This window comes from Eubalaena glacialis, chromosome 15 (genome assembly GCF_028564815.1).
Source record: "Eubalaena glacialis isolate mEubGla1 chromosome 15, mEubGla1.1.hap2.+ XY, whole genome shotgun sequence".
Taxonomy (NCBI): domain Eukaryota; kingdom Metazoa; phylum Chordata; class Mammalia; order Artiodactyla; family Balaenidae; genus Eubalaena; species Eubalaena glacialis.
This window is the reverse complement of record NC_083730.1, coordinates 26,815,226-26,837,631: the sequence shown is the minus strand read 5'-3', so window position 1 is coordinate 26,837,631 and position 22,406 is coordinate 26,815,226. Positions and strand designations below refer to the sequence as shown.

At 54.4% G+C, this 22,406-nt stretch overlaps 1 protein-coding gene across 4 annotated transcripts in view; it reads right to left on the bottom strand.

Annotated features, from left to right (window-relative positions):
- Window positions 1-998: 998 nt before the first annotated feature.
- ZBTB7C (zinc finger and BTB domain containing 7C) overlaps window positions 999-22,406 on the bottom strand; it is a 381,593-nt gene continuing 360,185 nt past the window's right edge. For 3 of the 4 annotated variants that reach the window (XM_061170004.1, XM_061170005.1, XM_061170002.1), the window contains 2 exons: window positions 13,985-15,211; window positions 999-3,526 (listed from right to left, as the gene is read on the bottom strand). In XM_061170004.1, the coding sequence (XP_061025987.1) occupies window positions 2,875-3,526; window positions 13,985-15,195 (1,863 nt within the window). In that variant the 5' untranslated portion in view covers window positions 15,196-15,211 and the 3' untranslated portion in view covers window positions 999-2,874. Of the gene's footprint in view, window positions 3,527-13,984; window positions 15,212-15,408; window positions 15,678-22,406 lie in introns of all 4 variants that reach the window. The other variant, XM_061170003.1, reaches the window with a different exon arrangement.

Here is a 22,406-nt window from a genome sequence, read left to right as displayed (position 1 = left end):
CTTCAGGGCCTAGCATTCTGTTTGGGAAAGAGGATCAGGTGAACGAGGAAGAGAAGTCCAACTCCAGTGCCAAGGAATGAAAGGAAGAAGGCCGAGACGGTAGCAAGGCCAGCCAGAGGCTGTTCTGTAATCCAAGCCAGGGAACTGGTAGGACTGATGTGTTAAAATGGTCAGCAACCCTTCGACTCTCCCTTGCTCACACACAACAGGCTGTACCTGCACATGTAATTACACACACACACACACACACACACACCTCACACTCAGAGTCATAGATACCCAAAAGCTTATGATCAAGCAGAGCCTCACAAAATGCAGGGGACCACTGACGATCTGAGTTCTGGCCTTGCCACCACACAACCACCCACTGTCACCTGCAGTGACAATGCAAAAGGGAATCAACCTGAACCAGGGAATTGAGGAAGTGTGGCTTTCTTTTACTTAAAACGCTGTCCCTCACATTATTAAATAAGGGTCAAAGATTTGTGTTTTTTATAAAGGCATCTTCAACATTTTTATAAGTTTGTGACACCCAATTGTCAACCTCTTAAGCCACGAATGCCTACAGATAGTCTTGTGGCTGTCACCTCTCACAGAAGTGCAACTCTCAATATCATTTAATCAAGTCAATTAATACTGTTTAATAAATAGGCCAGAAAATTAGCTGAGAGTTTTTCTCGGCGGGATGCAGCGTGCGACCAAAGTTATGGAAGATTGTCCCTTGAATCACTAAGGCAAACCTTGTTGAGTGTCATTTTACATAAAGCAATCACATAAAAAAAGTTATAAATAGAAAAAAATTCCAAAGTTCTCCCACAGACAGGGAAACTGAAATGTTCCCCCCCCCCAAAAAAGGGAAACAAAACAAAACACAACCATCCCTACCTCCACGACCCATTTGCTTCAAGTTCTTGATCATACAGTACTCGACATCTTTGGATATTTTACAATGTACAACTCCAAACTGCAGCCAAGAGAAAACAAAAAGAACTAACCAGTCGTCTGAAAAATTGAGTTTATGAGAAGTCATTACTTTTACAAAATAAAAACAAAAGCCCCAACACCACTGGTTTCTAATTTGTTCGTTTTTCCTCGTTTTCCCTTAAAGTTTGGGTCAGCCCCACTCCCTTGGCTGAGGCGGGGACACAGGCATGTTGGCTGGTGGGTCCCAGAAGCGAGGGTCAGAAATGGAGGCAGGAGTGTGAGAGGCAGCTGCCCAGCAGATGACATCTGAGGACAAGAGGGTGTCAGCAACAGTTCCCTCTGGCTGAAAGGGCAGCTGGTGGTGTGTGGAGTCACGGGTCTCTTCGCGGGGGAGCTGGGAGAGTGACAGAGTCTGTGGTCTTCTCTGGCCTTTTTGTTTGTGTTTGCTCAGGAAGAAGCCAAGGCAATAGGAAGAGCTGAAGTCTCTGTGTCCACAGCTCCTGGATTGGGGACACCAGCCCTGGGCCATCTGCACAGAAGAACTCTCCTCCCTTCTCTGGGCTACTGAGAAACAAAAGCAAACTCAGCAAGAAAAGGGAGGGAAGGGCAGGAGATGGGAGAGAAGATCAGGAAGGCACTGGGCCAGCAGAGCTGTCTTCCTTCTCAGGACCGGCTACATACCAGAGAGCCAGGGAGAATGCGTGGACAGCCCTCACTCACAGAGCCCTCCAAGCCCATATTGGAGCCAAGCCTCTGACTTCCCACACCGGACAGCTGGCTTCCTCCCTGGGGGACCACGGAGGGGTTGAGGGTGTTCAAACACAACAATGCCAAAGTCCTGAGAAGCCCACAGCTGAAAAGCAAACATACACCTGGGTAACTGGGCATTTTGTCTGTTTCCGAGAATCAGGTGGAGAGGGGCAGCTGCCACGTGTTAAGAGGAGGCCCCCATTCCTTCTGTGTTGGCCCTCGGAGTCCTGAAAGACTCCTAATGGCATTGGAGGGACCACGCAGAGGTGGGGACAATGCGAGATGGTAGCCCCCGGATGCGCACAGTGGCCTGCCCAGAGGGGAGGATAGGATTTAGAGTTCCCCAAAGCTGCCTGGGGGCTGTGGACAAGCCCACCCCAGCCCTCTTCCTCTGTTACCCTGTCTAGTTTGGCCACATTTCTCACCTGTGCCAACGTAGAGGTGGACGTGATAAAACTAAGTCCAGTAAAACAGTGTCACCAGGGACATTAAGACTGCAAAGCTCCTGCTCTCTCAAGGCTTCTCTCTGGAGGGATGGGCATGTGTGAGTGTGTCGGTGGGTGGATGGGAGGGGGAAACAAAATTACCAGCCCCCTTTCACAGCAGGGTGAAACTGGGGTACAGAGGGCTGACCTGTCTGCGGTCACAGGACAGGGAGGGAAAAATGGGCCCGGACTCCAGGAGCCCCCCCTCCTGACGCCGGGAGGCCTCCCTGCCAATAGGGCACTTCCCCTAAGGATCCCAAAACCACTGGAGATGGGAAAAATGACCCATCGGAACAGTGTCAGCAGGGACTCTGCCTTAGAGTGGTGGGGCTCAGGATGTGTATCTCAGGGCCCTACCTTCATCCCTGCTCCATCCGGTCTGCCTCTGGCCAAGCCACCTCCCTCCGTCTAGCCCCACACAGCTCCAAAGTGCTCCCGGACACCTGGCCTGGGGCCTCCTCTTTGGCATGGGCCCCTGTGAGTTTCTGTGTGAGAGCAGAGAGACAGCCAGAGAGAGGCCAAGCCTTTTGGGAGGAGATGCCCAACTCAGACACTAGCAAAGGGGAGGCAGCTGCCTCAGGAGGCCCAGAAAATACCACTGCGGCTGCTATTTTTTTCCTTTTTCCTTTTGAAATAAAAAGTTCAAACCCATTGGATGGGGCAGGTGGGCCTGGGAGGGGACAGGGAAGCAGGACTGGGGTTGATGAGGACCAGCCTAGTTGTTGGCTTCAGACATGGAGGCCACGTGGTTGAGGCCGGCGAGCCCGGGGAGGCCGGCCAGGCCCGCGGCCCACGGGTCGGGCAGCGGGAAGTAGGGACGCGCGGCGGCCACGTTCTCGGCCAGCGCGAAGGCCAAGAGGCCCCCCGCATTCCGCTCGGCCTCGAGCTGCGCGCGCCCGAACAGCTTCATCTGCGTCTCCTCGAACTGCCGCTCCAGCTCCTGCAGGCTCAGCGCGCCCTTGGGCGCCGCCAGGAAGTGCTTGGCGGGGCTGGGGCCCGGGAGGCACACGGCGGCCCCGCCCAGGTGGCCGCCCACGTCACCCAGCGCGGGGGGCATCACGAAGGCCGCCTTCTCCGGGGCCGGGCCGCCGGGCCCAAAGAGCAGGCTGGCGGCCCTCCAGGCGGCGGGCTTCCGGCCGCGCCGGGGCCGGGCCATGCGGCAGCTCTGGCGCTTGATGTGGCGGTGCAGGTGGTCGGAGCGCGTGAAACTCTTGTAGCAGAACTCGCACTGGTAGGGCCGCACGCCCGTGTGGATGCGCATGTGGTTCTTGAGGTCGTAGTTGTGCACGAACTTGGCGTTGCAGTGGATGCACAGGTAGGGCCGCTCCCCCGTGTGCTTCCTCATGTGGATCTTCAGCTTGTCCTGCCTGCAAGGCAGAGCCAGAGTCAGTCCCTGCCCAGAACCCCAGGCGCCGCTCCTCACTCTCTGCTCCCTTTCCTCCAGAACCTGCTAAGGCTCCCGACTGCTGTGGTGTCAACCCTCAGGAATGGGACCCCCGCTAGAATTTACCTTCAACTACTGCGCCACCCCAGACAGGTGTGGCTCCTCCCCTGGATTAGAGAGTGGATCAGGAGCTGGGTCCAGAGAGGCTGCTGTCATTCCAGAATACCTGTTACGCATAAGCTCAGAAGAATGACGTGCCCACTCTGTCAGGGCCTGTCTCATAGACTGGAAAATAGACTTGCTGGGGACATAGGCCCCGAAAGTCAGCAATCTTTCACTAGCCCTCCAATGGGGCAGCCACTTCTCATACTGGATTGCACCTTCAGCTCCACTCTCTCCAGGCAACAGGGTCTTTCCTCGAGGTTCACCCTGGTCCCATCCCGGCCCCTGGGCTGTTGAGACCTGTCAGTCCTCTGCACTAATCTGGGAGGCTACAGGGATCAGGCACACCTTGTTCAAGTCTCCTGCACTGTGGTTTCTTAGCCCCAGCTCTCGGCTCTCCTCTTTGTCTACAGACAATTCCAGGGTTTACAAAAGAGCCAGGTGCAACAAGAATGCAGCCTAAGCTAGGGCAGAGCTTTTCAGGGTTTAAGCAGTATTATTCAGAGGTAAGATATGACGTGGGGCTGCGGCTCCCATCAGCGGGTGTGGAAGCCTCTGCTCCAGCGGCAAACCCACTGGTAACGTGATGGGTGACCTTAGCTGAGTTACTTAACCTCTCTGCACAGAGCCGAACCTAGCACGAGACGTCAGTTCCTGTTGTCCAGAGCTGATGGAGAGAAATTTGGGTTTGTGTTGAGCTAGATTCAACACACCTCCTGGTGGTCTTGAAAGGAAAATGGACATCTCAAGGCTGTTTTCGTAAAGACTGAATGCTGCATAAACCAGTGAAAGGAGCCTTTCAGCCACGCAGAAGTGGAGGCAGGTGAGCTTCAAGAACTCTCAGGATCCTTCTGCAGCCTTCCTTGATCAGGCCCGGCAGGCCAGGAAGCTGTGTCCAGCCTCCCACCTCCTCCCTGCAGGTGTGGCTTGGGTGGGGCATCTGCCTGTAATTTTTGGCTCGGCTTTGAGGTTGGAGCAGATATGGAGCCCAGGCATCCGCCCTAAAATGCCCAGATTTAAACCACACTCAACATAACCCCAGGACAGCAGGAGCGGGTCCTGGTCTCCTGGTGTCCCCTGGCCACTAGAGGTCTCACTGGCTCTCATTTTCTGGCTAGTTCCCCAGGGGCGGGGCAGGAGAGAAAAGGGCATTCAAGAGTACATTGGCAGGGACCAGGGGAGAAGGACCAAAAGCACAGATCCGTTTCTCCCACCTGTGCTCCCTGGAAGGCTGGAGGGCACCTGGGGGGTGGGGGTGGAGAGGGGGGTGGGCAGGGAGGAGGAAGGGAGAGTTGGTATCCTTCACACACCAGGCACCGCCATCCCCGTCCCTGCCCTTCCCACAACCCACCAGCTGCCCCCAGGCTGCACAGTAAGTACCCCGCTGTAACATCTCATGTGCCCTTCTGCCACCAGCATGCTGCTCTTATGGTCTTTGTAACCCACATTTCACCCAGGTGATTGGATTTTTGAGCATCCTGGCTAGTGGATTTCAAACCTGATGAGCCATTATCAGGGTTTGATGAAACACAGAGTGCTGGGCCCCCCTCCCAGCCTGCCTGAGTCAGTAGGTCTGCGGGGGAGAGAGCAGAGAGTTTGCATTTTGAATATGTTGCCGGATGCTGCTGCTGCTGCTGGTCTGAGAACCACTGGCCTAGGTTAATCCTTCAGTTGGCTGGTGGGCAAACTGAGGCCCAGGGAGGGTTAGGGTTAGGACCAGGGAGGTGAAGTCCCTAAGGTCACCGGGAGGGTAATGGCAGAGCTGGGGCTAGAACAGCCTAGGCCTCTCTCCTCAGCACTGCACTGTGACCTGTGTAAAAATGTAGGGGTGGGGTGCAGAGTGCTATTTGTAGCCCTAGAGCGACGCTATACCGTCCTGGGGAATACGTCTCGGGACTCCACACGTTCGCTCAGGCTCTGATGAGACACTGATGCTAGGTGGTTGGCTAGGCTCACTCACTGGCTGAGGGACTCATCCTCACCAGGGCCTAGTGGAGGGTCAGCTGAGAGTCACCAGTGGGGCTTTAAATACATCATCTCCTTCAATCCTCACTACAACCTTATAAGGGAGATTTTTTAAAAAATTACTATTACATATATTTAATAGTATTGACACCCTCAAATAATGGACAATGCAAATGATAAATCTTCAAATGTCAAGGGCCTCTTTAAATGTGCACTGCTTCTCCTGAGCTTTTTGTTAGGGCATCTAAAGTAAATCACACTTCAGAGGCGACTGGCCCAAGTGTGGGAAACGTGCTGAGAAGGTGACTATAACTTCCTCTCATTGAGCACTGCTGTGGGCAGGCAAGTACACCATTTCAATGACCCTGGAAAGTCATTATTCACAGGCAAGGTACAGTGCAGGAAAGGGACCCCCATTAGGGGTGTGGGAGCCCCTGCTCCAGCTTCAGACCCCCCACTAACTTGCTGGGTGGCCTTTAGGCAAGTTATTTAACCTCTCCATGCAGAGTTGAACCTAGGGCTAGACATCAGTTCCTATTGACAAGGAATCTGGGTTTGCGTGAGCTCGATTCAACACACCTGGATTAATTTCCTCACTTGGACTGAGGAATCGCTGGAGGCTCAGAGAAGTCAAACAGCTTTCCCAAAGGTACCAGCCGGTGAGGGGCAGAGGGGCATGGAGGGCTATCTGGGCATGGTTTGTTTGCAAGCTCTTCTGAGGATTTTCATACTGAGTGTTCCCAGCCTGAAGCCTGTAGGGGCTGCCTCAGAAAGTGCAGCCCGAACAATCACACCAGGGCATCTGCGGCCAGCCTTCCATGTCTGGGGTCAGAAGACTGGGCCAAGCTGTGGGAGCAGCTCAGCCTGGGCAGGAGCCACTGTCCCCAGTGGAGACTTCATGGGAGGGGTGGGGAGGAGGGTGGACAAACCTCATAAGTTAGTCCTGGAAAAAATTTAGAGAGCATTTAGTTTACTGAGAGCGCGTCTGAATCAGTGGGCCCAGTAACCTGCATCGCTAGCAGTATGCTTCCCAGGACCTTGAAAATACTGATCAAACCCAGCCCATTCCCAGGGAGGAAATGGCTTTCTTAAGGTCGCACAGCCTCCTTATTTCTGTAATGACCTTTCCATGTAGATGTAATGCGCATGTGCATTGGCAGAGCTGGGCCCGGGCTCGGCACACTCTAAGAACCGGACCAGGTCCTTTGCTGTCCTGGGCCTCAGTTTCCTGACCTCTAAAATGGGAGGCTGTGCTGCACCATTTTGACCTTTGGTGTTCTGAGAGTGTTTGCATCTGGGTAATGGGCTAATACTGAATCTCTTTCTGGCTGGCTGGCTTCATATATTACCGCTCTTCTACCCTTGCTCCTTTACGCATCTGATCTGCTGGCAGAGGCATCATGAGTGAGTTGGAATGTTCCAGTCTGACTCTCAGCAGCTGAGCTCTTGGTCACTTTCCTTCAGGACTGGGGGTCTGGTGGCCCCCCTTAAAATCTTCCAAGCCCCCTAACCCTGTCCAAAGGCCTATGTGCTAACTCACCCCTTAGCATGGCTTTGAAGTCTCTTTACAAGCTCACGCCTTCCAGTTATAAAGGGATGAGATCTGGGGCCCTTGGTGACTATAGTGAACAATACTGTATTATATATTTGAAAGTTACTAAGAGAGTAGATCTTAAATGTTCTCACCACACACACAAAAAAGGTAACTAAGTGAGGTGATGGGTGTGTTGACTAATGTGATTGTGGTAATCGTTTCACAATATATGCGCATATCAAATCATCACCGTTGTACACCTTAAACTTATACAGTGTTATATGTCAAATATATCTCAATAAAGCTGGAAAAAATAACCACCCCGTATCCTTTGCCAGCCCCCATCCCTCCACACAGTACCACACCCACACACCACATGGACATACTGTTCCCCTAGCAGGCCATGCTCTGGTCAGCTCTGCATCTTTGAATCATTGTTGGCATGAGCTGGACCACCAGCCCCCCTGGCTCAGAGCCTGCCATATTATGGGATGGATGCTGGTAAGCCCTGGCTCCTTCCCCTTCTGTGCGTATCCTGTGTTTGGACGCCATGCTCCATCCCTTAGGTTCCCACCAGATGTCCAAGCGTAGATGCCAGCATGTGTGCTCTTTCCTTCCCAGCCATGAGCCCTCCTCTTCCCTGCACCCACATTCTTCATCTCTGAGTTTACCCTTGCAAACTGCCCTGCCTGAAATGTCTACCACTCCCAATCCCCCGATCCTTCAATGGTCAAACTCAAGTGCAGTCTTTCATAGACTCTTCTCTGTCCACCCAGGTCTCATCCTTTGCCCTGACCTTCCAGAACACTTGAACACTGCAGCCCGAGGCAGGTCACTTGAGGGGCAGGGAGGGAGCAACAGAGGACCATCTGTCAGCATCATTCTCTCCTGCCCCCTAAAGGCCCCATACATATCCGCATTGCCCTCCCAGCAAGTCCCGAGCTCTGGGGGCCCAGCCTCCCTGTCTGTGCTCTGTGGCCCCAATTCAACCACACAGGTGCTCCTGGCAGATGGGAACACCTGTTCAGAGGCTGTCTTTGCTGCCTTTATTTCCCATGCATGCTATTCCCAGGGCAGGGCTGTCACGTGTGCTGTTTCCCTTAGCTGCCCCTCATGCCTGCGGAGCCACTGCCCCGTCCCTGGCTCCTGGGGCCCTGTCTTGTTAGGTGCCTAGACAGCAAGATGATGCAGGAAGCAGCAAATTCATGGACAATGAGCACTGGCTCCGGCAGCTGCAAAAAAGGAACCCAGGCTCAGGGACGTTCCTGTCAGTACTAATCGTGAGCTCGGGTCAGGACCTAACTGTGCAGGCGGTTGGTTATAAGGGCTTCAGTAAAGCCCGTGAAATTGGCCCTTCCATCATTCTCATGAGGAAGAGGAGGCAAAGAGAGGTGCTGTAATGTGTCCAGAGCTTTCCTGATCTTGGGCAACTTATGGGGTCATAAATCTGGGCGTGAACTTAGGGAGCACCTGCTTCAACCCCCTCGTGTTACACATGGGGAAACCGAGACCCAGAGAGGGGAGAGACTTGGCCAAAGTGACACAGCTAGTTAGAGGCAGATGCAAGCCCTCAAGCCGGGGTTCCTGATCACCACTGCAGTGCCCTTTCCAAGGGGCTGCAATCCCCAGGAGACACTGCGCCTTGTGTCCCCACATGCCAGCCCTGCTCTCTCCGCACTCGTTCAGCATGTGGCCCGGATGGTACTGGAACCTGCTCGGATAAGAACTCATCAGATGCTTTGGAGTTCTGCCCGGTGCTCATCACTGTACAGTGGGTGGTCATGGCCACGACCTGCTGGCGCGGGGCTACTTCTCAGAACTCCCCAGTCCAAATCTGACGTGCTTCTCCCTCGCCCTGTCCCCTTGTCTGCCATCTCATCCCTTTACTCTGCACCTGGGACCCATGCCAGGTCACATGCATGCAAGCCTTGATTGCCATTCCCCCTTCCAGCTCGGAGAGCTCATCGTCGAGAAAGATGAGCTAGTCCTGGTGATCTCATTCCCCTGAGTGAAAGGAAAGGGCCCCGGGTCCTGGGCCTCGGTGGAGGCTCCCAAGTGAGGATAACGCTTTCCCAACACCATCCACCCAGACTTCTTGGTAAGCTGATGGTCTGAGACAAATCATCTTCCTGCTGCCACTGCTAATGACATTACATTATCTTAATAAGGTCCCCAGAGCTGCCAGGAGCGGGAGAACTAAGAAAAAAATACAGGGGGAAAAAAAAAAAAGCATCAGCTGCCAGGCTCCTGGCCTTGTTTGGAGAGAGAGCTGTCTGGTGCTATGGAGCAATCAGCATTTGGCTTGCACTGGGGGGCAGGGGTTGGGGGCTAAAAGTTGCAGCCTTTATGGGATGTCGGTAGGGGATTCAGTGGAGACTGGGGAAATCGTGGCTCATCAGCGATTGATTTCTCGGGGTACAGAGCTTGGGTTGCCCATCCTTCTCCTCCATGGGACCACTGTTGTCTCAGGAGCTGGTCTCTTCTCAAGTGTCGCAGTTTCTTGACTTCACCACGCGTCCGCCAGACCTGACTGGAGCACCTGTGAGAGCCAGGCTGTGGATGGGATGCAAGGGGCCCAGGAGAGAAGACTGCCCAAGCATGCGCTCTGGGGGCTCCCCCGACAGGTGGCCTGTACTCAAGGACCCATGTGGCAGGACAGGAGCAATTAAGAGTCTTCTGAGGCCTTCACAGGGCCAGGCCAGGCCTAGTTGGTGGTGATGACCGGGGTTGGGGCAACGAGGAGGGGGAGGGCCCTGCGAGGTGGGTGGGCAGGGAAAAGCCCCACCAAGGGCAGCAGCGTCCCTCTGCACGCAGAGAGGATGAATGCCTTCTTGTCCTCCCTGGCCCACGTGCTCCCCGTTCTTCAAGGCCCATCCTAGGGGCCACCTCTGGCCCACTAACCCTGTAGTCCTGACCTTTGGCCCAGGCTTCTAGACTTTCTGGGAATAGAAGTAAAGGACTCCTGACGAGGAGGGTCTGGGGGAATCTTGGTCCAGGCTGCCTCTGCCCTAAGTCCTGGAACTGTTTCTCCCAAGTCAGAGCCACAGGACCAGTTTCATCAGGAGCTGTCTCTGCAGCAAGCACAGGCTGCAGCCGTCCTCAGGAAGAAAATGGCGACCTTGGACCAGGCTGGGGGAGTGGACACATAGACTCAGGCACAGACAGAGGACCTTGGAGTCCAGGTGATCATGGGATGGCCAGAGCTAGGAAGGGACAGCATGGGCCTAGAGATACACAGTCTGGTTGAAGCCTTTGAGGCCTTTCCTGGGGCTCCAGGGGTGTCTCATAGCTGGAAAAATCAGTGGTGGGACAACTGTGGGACTGGCTGAAATCTAGAGCCGGCTCGGAGGTGAGATTCCTGACACCCAGGAATAGACACATGATGGTGGGGCTGCAGTACCTTCTTGGAGACCCACAGAATGAGAGCAGTAAGTGGGGCCTCAGGGGCAGAAGGGGCTCTGTTGGAAGGACACCCAAGGCCCCTCCCCCATGTTGTGCTGCTGAAGTCATGAGGAATGATGTTCCCACGGGGCGTGGACATGCTGGGAGCTGGCATCGGAGGCCATAACTCAGAGCCTGGGCCACCTTGCAGGGGGAGGGTGGGTCGCTCTAAAGTCCCCCAGGAGGGAGGGGAAGTGGGATCAACATCAAGAAGAGAGGAAAGGAGGCCTGACCGGAGAGCAGAAGCTCAGCTATAATTAAGCAAAGACTCGGGCTCCAGAAAGGAAAATAGTGTCCATGAGGAGGACGTGAAGGCAGCAGGTCAGGGGTCCCTCAGCCTCGCGGGGCGTCCAGTCCCAGGTAGTGGCTTTGCATTGCAAGGGAGTCTGGGAATTCCGAGTCAAAGAGGCAGCAGTTGCTGCTCTAAGTGGCTGCTGAAGAGCCTCCAGCTGAGGAAGGGGGGCAGTGTTATGGATGGTGGCTGCAGGAAGTCAGCCACCAAGGGGGTCCCCGTGGAAAGGCTGCGAGGGGACTTGGCTATATAGAGAGTTACAGGCCACCCGGACCTGGACAGGCCAGGGTTGAGGCTCTTTGAAGGCTGAAAAGAATCTTGCAGGCAGCTCCTGGGAGGCGACAGGAGGGAAGCAAGGAACCAGCGATTCCGAAGAATGTGATGGGGAGGGGTGTCGACGGGTGTCCATCACAGGCAGCCACAGCCCACAGTGAGAAATAAAGTCCCTAGGGGAGGAGGCCAAGAAACTCTCCTCCAACCACTCCCCACTCCGGGTATCTCTGCTCCTGGGAGGGGGACCCCAGAGCCTTTCTGATCTTTCTCAGGAGGGCCAGTGCCCAGTGGGAACCGAGTGAGGGGAGATGTGGAGGGAGGCGGGAATGCAGCTGCGTCAGCTGGAGACAGGCCTGGGGGCCCAGATGGCTGTCGTTCTGCTGAGCGGGACTAGACCGCAGGGAGGGCAGGGCCGGGGGCTGGATGGCCGGAACCGCCGCACAGCTGATCTGGCCTGGAGGGGTGGTGAGCAGGCAGGCACAGAGGCCACCCTGAGTGATCACCAGGAATGTGCTGGGCGGGAGGGTTCTGGAATGCGACCCTCCTATACAACACAGTATTGAGGCCCAAACCAGGAGGCCCACGCAGAGGATGTGCTGGTGTCAAGAGGGTGAGAAGTCTGTCTTGACTGACCGAGTTTAAAACTTTCCCCAGGGAAGGCAGGGACACAGACCGGCATGGCCCTCACAGAAAGCGGAGTGTGGGAAAGGCCCGGAGGGAAGTGGGGAACGGAAGGGAGATGGGGACTTGGTGGGGGGCAGGGCAGGCTCGCTCTGAGGTATCCTGAGATGCAGCACATCCCCCTGAAGCCACAGACCAGGGTCTCCCCTGGAGGGAGGGGTGTCCCCAAGTGTCAGCCATCTGCGCAGGGGACAAGCAAAGGAGGTGGAGCCCAGATGTCAGGACTCAGGGGCTGGCTTTTCTGGATCAGGCCTGTGAAGAGTGTCCACGTCTTGAAGTCATTCCCAGGGGGCTGCGGAGAGGCACTGGCTCCAGATGCATGAACTGTGCTTGAATTTGGACTGGGCTCTGGTTTATCTTCCGTTATCCCTGTGCTTTTGTCAAGCCTTTACAGATTTCTGTGGATCTAAGGTGAATTCAGGAGAAGAGGAGGGTGGGAGGTGGAGGTGACATAAGAGTGGCAGGGCCATTAGTGGGGGGCACCCGAGAGGGGGTGAATCTCGGGGACTTTGGGGCCAGCTGCTCTGCAGCGATAAGAGAAGCAAGCACCTGAGGTCAGCACTGCTGGGTGGAAGGGGACACAGCCGGGGTATGGGGGGCCCTGCCCCTCTGCACCTGGAAATTCTCCCTTCACTGTCAGCTCGGAGCAGCTGGGAGATTCTGCTGGGGTTTCCTTCACAGAAGCAGCTGTGAGGGGACCCAAGGCCACCTTGGAAACAATCAGCGTTGTCCTGCGAAGCGGTCACCGGAACAGCCTGCAGAGCCGTTTTCACAACTGTCAGCTGAACATATTCCTGTATCCTCTCTGGCAACCTCAAATAGAGTTTTCAAGCCGCCAAAGAGAGTGAGTCTCGTTACTTAGCAGAACTCATCTTGTTTTTCCCCCAAAAGCACTGCCCCTGATTTGATAATCAACCTGATGCAAAACACTGCACTCTATCCTCAAAAACCAAAGCTTTGGGCCCACTGGGGCAAATCAAAAGAATGAGCCCCCAGCAATTCCCAAAGATGAACTGCTAGGGGGATATGGGGTGACAGCAGCACCACTGGAGTAAGTGTGGGTTTCTCAAGGCGGGTTCTCTGATGGGGACGGTGGCAGTGTGGGGAAAGGACCTGGTCTAGGAAGTCACAGTCCCAGGGCGGGTAACCACATCCGACACACTGAAATGACCAAGCCCTGATGCAGGGCACTCACCAGAACCTTCCTCAATGTGGACATGGCTGGGAAGGTCAGCCTCACATCAGTGACCACAATTGGCACCAATAGACCACATCTCCCCCAAATGAGGCCCATCAAAACCTAGCACTGGACAAATCGGACCCCACATCATCCCACCAATCAGTTCTGACCACAAAAGTTGCTGTGCAGAGAAGGTACACAACACACGCGTGCGGAATGGGATGGAGTCCGGGAAAGATGAAAGGCTTATCATGTATTGATTTCAAAGTTCAACTTTTATAACAGCAGAAAGTTAACCCTCTTCCCAACATGGACAGTCAAGGGGGAGAATGTAAAAGGAGGCCCACCCCTTAGGTCTGACCCAAAATAGGACTGAAAGGGCCTACAGGGGTCTCACTGGGATTCAAGTCCCAGCTCTGCCATTTCCCAGCTGGGCTTACGAGTGGCTGACTAGCCACTGGGAGACAGATCACCTATCTGTGGACAAAGGCCATGGCCCTCCTTGACTTCCAGGACATGGCAGGGGTGGTAGTATATGTAATCCATTCAAGACAGGCCCTGGCATGCTGTCTGGGCTCCAAATAAAATAAAGGAGGGGCTGCACTCCATTGGGGAGCTTCAAACCGGCTTTCCTGGATCTACAGCGGGTGCTGAGATCCCCCCTCCCCACTTCTGCCTTAACCAGGACAGCTCCGCTCTTATCTCTTTGGCATCTTGGCCTTCTACCTAAGAGTGTATATAAGAAAATATCTGAAAATCACGGCACCAGCTAATGCCTAGCACCTGTTCTGGCGATGAGCTTGCTGTGCATCTAGGATCCAGCTGGACCTCCCCTGACCTGGGTCTCTCTCCATCCCCGTGGCCCCCCGCCCTCCCTGCCCTGCCCCTCACACCCACAGGCCTCCTTTCGCACCTGGTGAAGCGGACCTCGCAGATGTTGCACATGTATGGCTTCTCCCCGGTGTGGGTCCTCATGTGCCGTGGCAGCTTCCCGGCCCCCATGATGACTTTGTGGCAGATGGGGCACTGCTGAGAGGCCTTGGGCTTCAGCTTGCGCTCCTCCACCAGCGGCCAGGGCGGGAAGAGGCCCCCTAGGTGGGTGGCGCTCAGGAAGTTGAGATAGGCACCGTAGTCATTCTCTGCCTTGATGGGGCCCAGCGGCCCCCCGGGAAGGTCCGGGAACATGTCCTTGAAGAAGTCGCTGGGGAAGGGCGGCGGTGGAGGTGGCGGAAGCTCCTCCTTCTCCTCCTCCTTGATCTTGCGGTTCTTGATGACCAGGTCTAGGGGCCCACTGTCCATGGGCTGCTCGGGCAGCTGGGCGAAGGCACCGAAGTCCCCTGACCAGAGGTGTGGAAAGAAGTCCGGGGCGAATGGAGATAAGGAGGGTCTCCTGTCAGGGATGTTGGCTTTGGGGTACAGGTTCTCCCTCAGCAGAGATTCAATGGAGAAGTCCCGGATCACGCCCAGGTGGCCAGGGCTGCCGGCCCGGAAGGAATCTGGGAAGTCCCTGGGTGTGTCTGAGTAGGCCTTCTCCGAGAGGTGGTCCGTCTTGGAAGGGCTTTGGTGGCAGTTGATGTCCTGGGGGTCAGGCAAGTTTTCTTGATCAGCAAAATCCTCCGTGTCATCGTCCTCCTCCTCCTCCTCTTCCTCCTCCTCCTCCTCTTCGTCCTCCTCATCATCGTCATCTTCGTCATCATCGTCGTCCTCTTTGTCGTCCTCCTCCCCCCCGTTCCCCCCGGGCTCCATGATCTCCAGGCACACGTTCACGATGCACTGGATCTCCAGCATCCTGGCGGCGTTGAGGATGTGCTTGACGTTGGAGGCCGTGATGGTGAGCGTGGAGGTGTAGGCGAACTCCAGGATGGCGGCCAGCGCCTCGGGCTGGACAAAGTCGATCTCGTAGACGTAGGGCTGGCTGGCTAAGGTGCCGGCTGTGAAGAGCTTCTTGAAGTACTTGCTGCAGGCGGCCAGGACGGAGCGGTGGGTGCGGTACTCCTGCTCCTGCACCACCAGGAGCACGTCGCAGAGCAGCCCGTCATGCCGCTGCTCGTTCAGGCTGCACAGGACCTCGCTGCTGTGGTTGGGGAAGGGAATGCCGATCAGCTCGTCAATGCCATTGGCCATGTTCTCAGCCAGAGCCCTGTGGGGACACACACACGGAGAGACCGGGTTAGAGGACATGGCCCCAGGAGGGGATGCCAGCTCTGGGACCCTGGCCCGGGGAGGCCAGGCCGGTGGGCGTGCTTGCCCACCCCACCCCTGCCCTTGCTTGGGCCTCCCCTCCCTCCCCCTCTGCTAGAAACCCGGCCCCTCTTCCTCAGCTTTTCCCAATCTCACCTGGAATTCAGAGCCCTGCTCAAAAGCTGGGGCTTCTCAGTGAACCACTGGGCTCTTCCCGGGACCCCAAAGGCCCTCGGAGTTGGGCTTGTCATTGGGCAGCTGGCATCTGCCTTTTAGAAAAGGCTGTGGAATCTTCTCGCAGGCACGATTTCACTGTATTCCACTTTGGGAATGTGCAATTCCTGAACGTGGGGACGGACAGCCATGTGAAACTCCATCGCTCTGTATGCTACGGGAATGGTGGCTGCTACGGACTCACGCAACGTCTGTGGGTCAAGGGCCAAAGGAGGAATTTTCTCTCATGACTCAGGGCTCCCTCTGGGAGAATGCTTTGGTTTATTTCACAAATCCTCTGACTCCTCTAACAGATTCAGATTTTGCTACTTTTGGCTATTGATGCGGGCTGTACTAACGGAGGGGGCTACTAACAGTAGCTGAGTTGTTCCCCAGCCCAACTTCAAATGTGGCAGTCTTAACCCCCCATTATGTCAGAGTGTTACTGTATTTCGAGGTAGGCTCTTTAAAAGGGGAATTAAGGTTAAAACGGGGTCCTATGAGAGGGCTCTCATCCAGTATGACCGGTACCCTTACAAGAGGAGAGCAGGGCACAGACACACAGAGGGAAGACCACGTGAGGACACAGGGTGGAAGACAGCCACCTACAAGTCGAAGAGAGAGGCCTCAGAGGAAACCGACCCTGCCGACACCCTGATCTTGGACTTCCAGCCTCTAGAACTGTGAGAAAACAAATATCTGCTGTTTAAGCTCCAGTCTGTGGTACTTTGTTATCGCAGCCCTAGCAAACAGATACAGCTTCTAGGAATTTTAAAACCGATTTCGTGGCCCATTTTCAGCAAGGGAATGGGGGCCTTATGGCAGGTGTTCTGCTTTCTGACCTATTTCTGGCTTCATCTTAGCTGATGAGGTTTCCCTTCATTTGCAATTCTTGATTGTTTAGAAAATACTGACCTCCTATATACGTATATCTGTGAGCCATTTGACCTATAAATATTTATATTCAATATTAAATTCGAGCTCATTGTTAGCTAATTTATCATGTCTGTATTCTGTTACTCTTAGGGAAACATATCCCTATGGGGAGAAGCCTCTTCTAAGACACCTCAGCATTATCTATACATAAAACACGACGTGCGGCCGGTCATAGCCGCCAGCGGTCGGGGAGGGGGGCGCAGAGGACAGCAGGCACCCCCTCCCTTCAGGGAGCAGAATTCACAACCCAAGTCAACAGATTCAACCTGGACAACAAGCCACCTCAATTTTTATGCCAGGGCACTGAGGGCCCTGCTACTCGGGGCAAAGCTTGGCTGTGGCCCATGGATAAATCCTAGCAAAGGCCTGGCCTTACCTAGCTGCAATTACAGTGGGGAGAAAAGAAAAAGGAAAACAAAGTCTGGAAGACCCACGGCCCAGTGGCAAGAGCTTTGGGGATCCCCACATACTTATCTTCGGGGTGTTTCTGCCCTGAGAAGGCAGAGGCAGTGGAAGGGGAGAAGAGAGAAGTGCCAGGCCCACAATATGTGCCCCAAGTGGCCTGGAGGCACCAGGGACCCGGTGGGGTGTCAGGATGCTGGCCCTCCTCCTCCCTGCTCCTCTGTGGGTGGTGGAGAGCCTTAGCCTTCCCCCAGCAATCTCGCCTGGGCAGGTGTTCAAGAGCTTTCCCAGAGCAAAGGCCTTGCTGCTTTCCTGCCTTCTTGAAAAGGTCCAGAGACCCCGCAGGCCGTGCATTCATTCTCTAAATAGACTTAGGGTTTCTTCCTGTGCCCAGCCCTGCTCTGGGCTCTGGGGATGCACAGAAGGCAAACCAAGCAGGCCCTTGCTCTAACAGAGCTTACAGGGACATAACAACTGTGATAAAGATGCAGCAATATCCACCGAAGAGGAATAAGATATCACCACACACCTATCAGAATGGCTAAAGTAACAAAAAGTGACAACACATCGCTGTGTCCACCAGGCTCTCTCTGGGTTCACTCACTCTGGGGGAAGCCAGCTACCATGTCATCAGGACAGTTCTATGGAGAGGTCCACGTGGCAAGGGACTGAGCAGGTCCAAGTCACCAGCTGTGTGAGTGAGCCACCAGGAGAGTGGGTCATTCAGTCCCAGTCAGGCATTCAGACGACAGCACCCCTGCTGACATCCTGACTGCAGCTTCATGAAAGACACTGAATCAGAACCACTTAGCAAAGCTGCTTCAGAATTCCTGACTCATAGACACCGGCAGATAGTAAATATTTATTCTTGTTTTAAGTTGATCAGTTTCAGAGTAATTTGTTATACAGCAATAGATAACATAATAGATAACACAGGAAGATAATAGACAATACAACAGGCAACACAGAGGCACTATTCACTTCATAGACACTATGGATTTGTGATAGCTATCATTTCTGGCAGATGGCATTAAATGCTGTCTTCTAACAAAATCAGTATATTACGACACTGGTTTGATAGATGGAAGTAGATGTATCGAGGAAATGACACCTTTTTCTAATTCCCACGAAGCTACCCTAATGGTAGCAGGGTTCTGACCCTCAGAGGAACCGTCTCACCTGAAAAGACTGTTCGTGAATGAAATGCCCCATCAACTATTAAAAGCCCAAATCATTAAAAGCTCAGGAAATTAGTTCTTTCACGCAAGTTTTCTTGCTTGCCAAGGGCTTATTCCTATAAAGACAAAAATGTTTTTAAATGTTTTTCAGGAAAAATTCCCACAATTCCTTAAACGTATCCCCACCTTCTTAAATAGAGGAGCTGGAACCCATTGGATGGGTTGTAGGCGATCAGTGTCTCACCCGAGCCCTGGGAGGGATGGAGAGCCCCATCCCTGTGCTAAATGTCCTGCTTCCCATGCTTTTGGAGCTGGTCTGCTTGGGCCTGGGGGTCAGGAACCACAGCTGTGTGACTCTGGGAAGCCCCACCACCTCTCTGGGCTTCTCTCTTCTCATCTTGTCATTGGATGGACAGGGGAAATCTGATAACCGGCGTCATGACCATGAGGAGCTAGAAAGCACAAAGTGGGTCTGGCAGTGAGGAGTGGGCAACAGGCCTGGGTGACCCTGGACTTGAAGGCTGGTCTGTCCAGCAGCGACTTCTCACCATGGCATGGTTTGGAGTCTTTGTCCCATTCCTGGAGGAACAGATGTAACCACAGAGCTCGGGGCTGTTTTTCCTGGCAGGAGGTAGCTGGGGAAGGGGGGCTGTGGCTTGCTGTTTTATTGACTCTTTGGGAAGAAGTGCCCCCACCCTGCCTACACTCTGGAAGCTTCCCTGGTGACCCTAAGATCCCCATGCCTGGAGGGCCCGCAGACAGCAGTGTTCCAGAGGGGATGCCATGTCCAGCCCCCACCTTTGTACCCAGGCCCTCCATCCCCTCCCTTCCATCCCTCCCGTCGCCCAAGTCAGGGCACTCTTTCTCCAAGAATAACACGCTCAGGAAAGAAAATTACACACACACACACACACACACACACACACAAACACAAAACCAAACCGCTCGACAGCTAGGAGAGGCTTGACGCAAAATATGAACCTCTGATAGGAAGGTGATGATAGAAAAAATATAGAGCCAAGAAATAAAGGCGGAGGAGGAAAAGGGGGAAAGAGGAGCTTGCAAATGGAAGAAGGAGGTGAAAGAGCAGAATGCAGGGCGGGTGAAACCTTTTCAGGCGTGGTCCCCATTCCAGAGGACATGAGGCTCTCCACAGCCTCCCCTGGGCCTGTGCCCTCTGTGGAAGGTTCTAGAGCCCAGGTATGTCCACGTAGCCTTCTGGCAAAGGCAGCACTTCTCATCTCTGGCCTAGGTTCATTCAACTGTAACATGAGCACATCACTAGCCTCAGGTACTCTACCTGCCTCCCCCCTCTCACTATCGGGAGATGGGTCATGCCCTTTAGCTCACCAGCTAAAGAGGAGGAGGGGGTGTTGCTATGAGAGGGTCAGAGAAGAGGTGGGGCTGGAGCCTTTGGAAGGAGAGAGAGGGCCTTGGACGTAGAGAATTGCACTGTAGAAACCTGGCTCTAGAAGTCCTCCGAACTAATTTCTTGAGTGTGACTTGAATTTTTGTTTTTATTTGTGTCCTGTTCTAATAACCAAATCAATCAAGCAGGCAAGCCAACATTTATAATAACAATCAATACTAGCTACCATTTATCAAGTGCCTGTAACGTGTCGGTCATTGCACCTCTAAGCCTTCTTCAATCAACACGACCATGAAAGGTACGTATTTTTATCATCACCTCCAATCTAGAGATAAAGAAAGAGTATGGAGAGGGTAAGTGACTTGTCCAATGCCACGCACAAGTGTCCGAACCAGGGTCTGAACCCGGCTGCATTTGGTGCCAAAGCTCACGTTCATTCCCCTTATAACACTGCCCCCTACAAAGTCCGACTTGTGGGTAGGGGGATTTGGACCCTAGCCCCCAAAGGTTTAGAGATTTAATCAGAGCCAGGGCTGAGGGTTGTACACCAGGGACCTAAGACCCAAGCAGGCCAGGGGGGCTCAGGACTGAGCACCAGTGAGAGGTACGGACAGGGAGGCGACAGACCCCTGTGGGCTGGGGGATCGGAGCAGGCTTCCAGGAGGAGGGGCCCTGTCTGATCTGTGAAGGATAAAGAAGATTTCACTGGGCAGAGGGGCAGGAAGGACCTGCTCCATATCATTTGGATCTGGAAAGCTTTGGATTTCTAGAGTCCCGCCTGAAGATGTGTTTGACCTGGATCCTGAGCGGGATCACACAGGAAGCTGTTCTCAGCCAGCGTGTGCCTGAAGTTGGCTGACAGCCATCTGACAACAGGGGGATTATGCGGGGAGGTGGAGAGTGAGGACCCTGCTTTAAGACCTCCAGACCTCCCGGGTCCACATCCTGGCCTCGGGGACTAGGTTTCACCCTCCTGAGCTCAGTTTCTTCATCTGTTCAGTGGGGATGGTAAGAGTTGCTGGGCAGATCAAATGAGGGAAGGCACATGAAGTGCTCCTGGGACAGAGGAGGTACTCAAACACTGCTAGCAATTAGGAAGTCCGGGAGGGACAAAGACACCTAACAGGGGTCTTGGCAGAGGGAGGTGGCATCACACCAGGAACTAATTTCCCTTCTGTATAGTTTTGCAGAGACCATACTATTTAATCACCTCTCCCAAAGACATTCCCAGGGCCACCCCAGCATGTGGAGGACATTGTAGTCTTCCAAGGTCCTTTCATACCTCCTGTCTCATGTACTCCTAACCCAAAGAGGCAGGCAAGGCTGGTAGAAACTTTATGCCTATTTTACAAATGAGGAAAACAAGGCACAGTGAGTAGCTTATGCCCAAGGTCACACAGTGCATTAGTGTCAGAGCTGGAACTAGAACTAGGTATTCTGATGCCCAAGCCTGTGCCCCCAACCAGGTGTGGGGTTGCCTGGCTAGTAGGCACCCCATGTTCTAGGACTGGTTTGACTAGGAATGTGAAGTGCAGGGATTGGCAAATTATGTGTATACTCCTGCTGCCCTCAGTTTGCTTATGTGGGAAATGGGGAAGTAACTGCATGGATCTCACTTGCTCCAGGGCAGGATTTGTCTCTTATATGTCCGTATCATTCCCAGGATGCCATTAGGCAGGAACATGGGAGACGCTGAATGAATGAGGTCTGTTCAAATACATGGTGGAGAGAGCCTTGAAGTCACAAAAGGCAGTGGGTGGCCCCAGCCCTCTGCACTGGGGGCATCTGACATTTGAACAGAGCCCTATCATTCGTAAAGTGTTTATATCTATTCATTTCATCCTTATTATGATTCTAATTTGATGGGGATCAGAGAGGCTAAGTCATTTGCCCCAAGTCACACAGCTAGAAAACAGCAGGTCAGGGATTTGATTTCTGCTCCAGTCCCATCTCTTTCCTGTCCTCCGTGGCTACCTCAGTGATGTGACTTTCAGGACAATTCTATTGCCTTGATCCACAAGTCCAGTGCCTCCTTGAATCATGCTCAGGTCAGCAAATCTGGGGCCCAGGATGATGCTTCCATCTGCCAAATCCCCACGGCAGACTGGCCTGAGCTGGCAGGCTCCCACTGACCTGGGAGTGGTCCCACCCACCTCTCCAGCCTCCAGTTCCTCCCCTGCCTGGGCCTGGAGCTTCAAAGACGCCTGGCAGAATTAGTGACTGCCATGAGGGCGAGGGTGGTGTTGCACAGGGGCAGAGAAGGGATGTGGTTTCTTTTCCAGATTTGGGAATGAGGCTAGGTAGCACCTACCTGCCTCCTTCGAGCAGGTCCTTAGTCTCTGTGGTCTGTGTAGGCAGGGAAACCTGCAAGGGGCTGGTGGACCAGGGCAGGAGAGAGCGCAAGGAGGCCTGGCCCAAGCAGCTGTCTAGCCCCGTGGATCTCTGCTGGGCGCGCCCCACCCTGCCCTTAGCACTTCCCCTAAGCAGGGCAGCCACACCCCTCGGCCCCGGAATGCCCCAGAGGCTGGGGCCAGACATGTGGGCTGGAAGGCTGGGCAGGGCCTCCTCAACTTCCAACCTCTACTCCACCTGCCAGAGCTCCCCGGGCAAAGCCCTCCCAGCTGCGTGAAGCCAGCGCCACCCGCTCTGCCACCCTGCCAAGACATGCCTGGAGGCCACGGTCCCCAGCTCAGCCTTGGGCCCAGGGCTTGGAGCCGGTTGGTTTCTGTGAAATGAGCTCTGAGCCTCCCTCCTCTGCAAATGGTGACGGATGTTCCAGATGTTCCCTGACAGCTGGGATACAGGCCCTCTCGGCAGCACATGGTCATGCTTCCCCATTCTCCCGGCCCCCCTGCACCCCCAATGCCTGGTCCCTCCACCCACAGCATAAGACTTGACAGGGCAGAGGCCAGGCCCCGCAGGAGTGCCTGTGTTCCTACCCCACACAGAGGGATTCTCCCCACATCCCTACACCTGGGGGCCTGAGCTCCTTCTCCTGACACCAGGCACTCAAGTCCCTGTCTCACTGTCCTCTGAAGCCCCCTGACTTAACTATG